Source organism: Nelumbo nucifera, chromosome 1 (assembly GCF_055504915.1).
Source record: "Nelumbo nucifera cultivar China Antique chromosome 1, China Antique-T2T, whole genome shotgun sequence".
Taxonomy (NCBI): Eukaryota; Viridiplantae; Streptophyta; class Magnoliopsida; order Proteales; family Nelumbonaceae; genus Nelumbo; species Nelumbo nucifera.
Genome location: NC_142649.1, coordinates 7145194 through 7151193, shown reverse-complemented (window position 1 = coordinate 7151193; position 6000 = coordinate 7145194). Strand labels below are relative to the sequence as shown.

Below are 6000 nucleotides of genomic sequence, written 5' to 3'. Positions count from 1 at the left end.
GTTTTTTGATTAATGCCCCTATTGGCCAATAAATCAGCACATCTATTCCCCTCTCTACGAACATAAGAGAATTTAATGTGCATGATGGACCTCATTCTTTTAATCTCGCACAAAATATAAGTGATACTCCACGGTATGGTGTTTTTTTCTAAAAAGGATGTCAACAAGACATTTATTATCATTTTCCACATCATTCATCATTATTCCTTGCTTGAGACAAAGCTTGAGGCCAACACAAAGAGCTAAAAATTTTGCAACGATAAAGGACCCATTACCATAATAATTGTGCAAGCCCAAATGGAACATACCAATATTATTTCTCACAACACCACCTCCTCCACTTTCACCTAGATTCCCTCCACAAACCCATCAACATTTAACTTAAAAGGAAGATTAATAGGTGGATGTCACTAGACCCATCAAATGATAGTTCTTTTTAATTGTTTGATGGGATGTTAGGAACTTCTAAAATAGAGTAACCCTATTATGCCAACCAACTATTAATTTCCTAATGAGAGTTGAAGCTAGAGCACCTTTACTTTCAATTCTACGGTTGCATCAAAGATGATGAACTTGAGAATCTCTTAGACCTGCTCATGGGCCGGGATTCGGGCCTGACATATACTGTATCGGGCTCGGGCTTCAAGCCGGATCCATTCAAATTTTGGCAAAAGCCAAGCCTGAACCCGGCCATGAATAAGTCTATCCACCACATAAATTCTGTCCACCACATGTTGAGATTGAAATATGAGGACATGAAAGAGGTTGCTATAATAGCTCCATAATATATTTGCTAGAGATCTATTAGCAAAAACACGATTAAAATTTTCAACACTATGATCACCACAACAACAACATTTAGAAGCAAGCTATATACCCCTTTTCTTAATGGCATCATCAAAAGAAATAGCACCATAAAGAAACCTCCAAATAAATACAGAAATTTTTGTAGGAAGACCTAATAAGGTTCCAAGTTGAAGAAAGAGAGAGAGAGAGAATTCACCATTTGGATTTACATTCCAAATGAATTTATCATCTTCATCGTTAATAGAGACTTTAATCATTTTAACCAAATCCATAATGAATTGAGGAGGCAAAGTCACTGAATCAAAAGACCAATTGCCATCTTGAAGTAAGACTTGATCGAAAGAGAAGTCTTGAACATTCTCATTCTATATTTCATGTATGAGAGGCCTTGAACTTGTCAAATGATCATACCAAAAAGAAATCTCACCTTTCCAATCAACCATTGGCAATGGCGTAATGCTATCTCTTTCATCTCAATCATATTTTCCAAAATTTTGAGCTCATTCTTGTACTCTAGAGAGAAGCACAATGGGTAGACCTCACATATTTACAAGATATAAATCCAGACCATATGCTTTTCCTTTCAATAAGATGGAACCAAGCTTTGAGAGTGAAAGCCTTTGCAACGTCATGGAGAGATCTATTGGCTAGACCCCCCCTCTTTGAGAGGATTACAATTTTTTTGCCAACCAGCCCAGTGCAACCTATTTTCATAGTCAGAAGATCCCCAAAAGAAATTGGCAAATAAAGAGAGAATCTCGTTGATAACAACTTTGGGAGGAGTAACAACACTAAGAATATGAATTCATATAGATTGCAAGACGTGTCTAATAAGAACCAAGCATCCTCTAGAAAATAATAATTTACCCTTCCACCCCTCAATTTTTTTTTTTTTTTTTGTATAATTCTCATAACAATGGGCTCAAAATCAATGATTTTTAGCTTCCTAAAACCAATGGGAGCTCCAAGGTAGAAAAGGAAACTATTTTTGTTTAAAGCCAATGGCATTTTTTATGATACTTATAGATGAAATATTCATCTTTGTGTGAACTATAAAGTATGATTTCTTTTTACTTACAAATTGTCCAAAGGCTTTCTCATACACTAAGAAAAAAGAAACGAGATTCATAAGGCCCCTTTTTTCCTCCCTTAGCAAAGATTATCATCTTTAAGAAGACTGTGGGACATAGGCAAGCAACCTTTGGGAAGGGCATAATACAAAACAAAAACCATTTCTATAAATTTCATTCAAACCTCTACTCAGCACCTCCTCTGCAAGAATAAAAAGGCTAGGAAAAAGAGGATACCTTGCCTTAAACCCCTTCTAGAGTGAAAGTAGCCAATGGGAAATCCGTTAATCATGACTGAAAACCAGCAATTACACATGCAAATACGAATTAAATCAATCCAAATATTGTTGAATCCAAACTTGTGAAGAGTAGTGAAGATAAAATCCCAGTTCATCCTATCATAGGCTTTGGCCGTATCTAGTTTGAACATAACATTTCCACCTATTGCTTTTATATTAATTTCAATAGAAATGATCATGCATTAAGAGAGGTGGCTCTCCACATTCCTCACAGTTGTGATTAGAGGATGAGAATTTATATGATAAATCCCATGTAGTCCCATGTAGCACCCTATACTATGGGCCAAAGTGTGTTTCACTCAACTACCTAAATTTTAATGGGTTCAACTATGATATCGGAAAGACATGATACCAGAAATACGAAACTGAGGAATCCCATGTAGATAATGCCGACTGGTTAATTAATGCACTGATAATGCCGACTGGTAAATTAATAAATTGGTAAGGTCTTGTGTAGCAATGACATGGAATCAGATCCCATTGCTACCAGGTTTGGAAGAACAATGGGTGGTGATGATGGGATATATCCCCCATTGTACAACCCACAGGTTGAATAGAGAATAGACTTATATAAGTTTTCCTATTCTCTTGAACTTGCAGCCAATAGACGTTTAGAGGGACCAAATCATTCAATGAGCACTTGATAAATATTCTAACAACCGACAAAAGTGATTTTTAATCTTTTTCAAGGGTAGGCTGTAAGACTGGGGGATATTTTAAAGGCCAAGTGTCAAAAAACTTACTAAGTATTCATAAAAGTGCTTGCAGTGTTGTGACTACCTGATCCGGACTGACATTTAAAAGTGAAAGAAGGTCTGACAACTGCAGTTTACCATACATGTGCACTGATTAAAATAATTATTTCTCATCTTTTCTGTATTCAAGCTTCCGCTATATAAATCCCCAATTCTCTGTAGCTATTCATAGTGATTGTATTGGTAGCTGTCTTTGGAAGCATTCCAAATGGAATTGATTCGTGCTTAAACGGAAAAGACTATTTCATAATTCATATTACTGAAGGCAATAGAAGAATCATCTCTTGATTCTCTACATCATAAATATGATAGATCTATTATATTAAAAAATCGAGTGAATTTTCTTGAGTCTGGTCTTTTTTTTTTAGATTTCTCCGATGAGGAGACGTTGGGCTGTGATGCGAAGAAAATACATTTGCTTTGAATCCCATGCTCATAAGCTCCTACTACGCGTCATTTCAGGGGAGACGATATAACCGATCTTTTCACTCATTCTTGGCCAAGTAGCTGTTGGCCTCTTGCCGGAGCCATATAGTTGATTCCAACTCCCTATTGATCGGAGAAAACTTCAGATGTCCATGATGACAGCCTACGCTATCATGGAAGCACAGACACAGAACTATAGGGACCATTAGCAGAGGCTGAAGAGGCATTAGCAAATAGCAAGGAACATACGGTATGCATGGATGATTCATGACTATCATATTAAATGGAACAGAAAGTTCATTTTGCAAAAAATAAATGTTGTTAATTTGCACTTAGATTATATAACCAAAAATGCCAGCTGGCTTTACTGGTAAAGCCGCATGTTGATTACATTTCTTAGGATTAAGAACAACAGGGGACTGTGTAGCCCATTTCCCTAGACAATAAAAAAAAAAAAAGAAAAAATAATGCTTTTGCCTTACACATGTTTTGAGCTTTTAAGCGCCAAATGCATCAATATTTTTACATGGGGGTAAATATTAAATAAAATATAGAAAATCGGGTTTGAATAATATTTTTTTCTCCCATCTAAATTCAGCTTCTTTAAAAGAAAATATTTGCTTTGGCATATGATGTTTGTTTGAGTAACAGGTACATTTGTACAGAGAAAAAAGTTAGTGGACCAATGTCTCTGAAAGCAACTTCTAATGCCTCCATCCCTTGGAATGGCCATCTTCCATGTATGGCTCCAGAAATCCTATGAACTGCACCATAAGGACAAGTCAAATTTGGAAGCTTCACAAGTGGCGGTCACAAAGGAAGTAGCAGTTACATGTGCAATCTGAATGAAGTTCTCAAGACATAATGCAATGCTCAGTAGTCCAGTACCATATATGCTGAAATTTTAAGAAGACATGTATTACAAAAAAACTATATTTCTTAATTTTACATTTTTATCTCAGTATTTCAGGGTAATTTTACTTTTTATCTAGTATCCCTTGGTAATTTTACTTTTTCATCTTATAGTGCTCAGTATCTCTGGCTGTGTCCAACTTGCTGGTTGCATTTAGGGCTACCAATATTGACCCCAACCCATTTGACCCATCCACTTGAAAACCCACCCACACCCACCCATTTGAATAAGGGATCAATATGGATTGAGTGACCTATTAGGATCAGGGTGGGTTGGGTCAAGGGTAGCCATAAGATCGGTTAGGGAAATTAGGAAAAGGGGTTTATGTTAGGGTTTGAAATAAATCTCTGTTTCATTCTCCTCCCTTTCTGCAGAACAGGAACAGGTGGCCTCTCTCTCTCTCTCTCTCTGTGCCTGCCATTGTAAACCACAAAGAAACCGGTGAATCTCCACCGTAGTAAGCCTGCCTTGTTTTGTGAGAATCATCAGTCAAGCATCTCCTTTGGATCAGCTTTTTTCTATCTTTCTAAACCCTAGAATGCAAAGATTTACATGGTGTTCAACAGCATGGCTGGTTTTGCTTTTAACTAAAACAATCACATCAACAAAATTATATTGTTTTCTTCATGTGCAGTTGTTTTTGTTTTTGTTTTCATAAACAAAACCAACCATATTGTCAAACACCCCCTTAACGGAACCGGTAAATCCACCACTGCTCTATTCGTTATGCTTTCGCAGTTTGGCAGAGAGAGAGAGAGAGAGAGTCAATATCAGATTTTGAAATCAGTTTTGATTTCTGAGTTTTTGTCCTTCTACAATGTCTTCTTTGTAACAGAGAAAGTAAATAAACTACAAAGTTCATAAAACCTTTAACATCTCTCTCCTCACTCGTTGCAAATTTTGTTTTTTTCCTCAATAATTTTTACATTTCCTGTATTTTTTATTTATTTGCAATTTCTTATTTTGCTGTTTTATGCAATTTCTGTTCTTTTTTTTTTGTAACAGAAAAAGTAAATAAACTACAAAGTTCATAAAACCTTTTACATCTCTCTCCTCTCACTCGTTGCAAATTTTGTTTTTTTTTTCCTAAAAAATTTTTACATTTCCTGTATTTTTTATTTATTTACAATTTCTTATTTTGCTGTTTTATGCAATTTCTGTTTTTTTTTATTTCAAATTTTAACTTTTCTGATTTTTTGTATTTTCTTATAATCTTTTCGTATTGTTTTACATTTCAGTGTTTTTCTATAATTTCTGTTGCTTTTTTACAATTTATGTTTTTCCGCAATTTATACATTTTTCTGTATTTTTTTATTTCTTTAATTTTTGTTGTTTTTTCAAAATTTATGTAAACAAATATGTTTTTCTATATTCTGTTTTTTGTATTCATTTTTTATTTTTTATTTAAAAAATATTTTCTTGAACTTTTTTATCACTTATGTTTTTAGTGGGTCATATGGGTGGGTTGTGACCCACTGACATCAATAAATATGGGTGAGAAATGGGTTAGTTGGTCAATATGAGTGGGTTGGTATTCAACCCTCATCCAGCCCAACCCAACCCACCCCTTTGCCACCCCCTAAGTTGCATTGCAATTTTCAAATTATAAAACCATTTGAGGCACCTGAGTCAAAGGGTGACTGAAGGTAAGGTGGGCTCAAAGGGTGAGGCACGTGAGTCACTTAAAACTCATATGTCTGATAGGGGGATGGCTTTGATAGATGGTAAGA

The 6000-nt window shown here is 35.4% G+C and overlaps 1 protein-coding gene across 6 annotated transcripts in view; it reads right to left on the bottom strand.

Annotated features, from left to right (window-relative positions):
- Window positions 1–3673: 3673 nt before the first annotated feature.
- LOC104587010 (uncharacterized) overlaps window positions 3674–6000 on the bottom strand; it is a 64653-nt gene continuing 62326 nt past the window's right edge. For 4 of the 6 annotated variants that reach the window (XM_088895681.1, XM_088895680.1, XM_010244432.3 and 1 more), the window contains one exon: window positions 3674–4121. In XM_088895681.1, coding sequence (XP_088751807.1) covers window positions 3961–4121 — 161 coding nt within the window. In that variant the 3' untranslated portion in view covers window positions 3674–3960. The remainder of the gene's footprint in view (window positions 4122–6000) is intronic. The other 2 variants (XM_088895682.1, XM_088895683.1) reach the window with 2 other exon arrangements.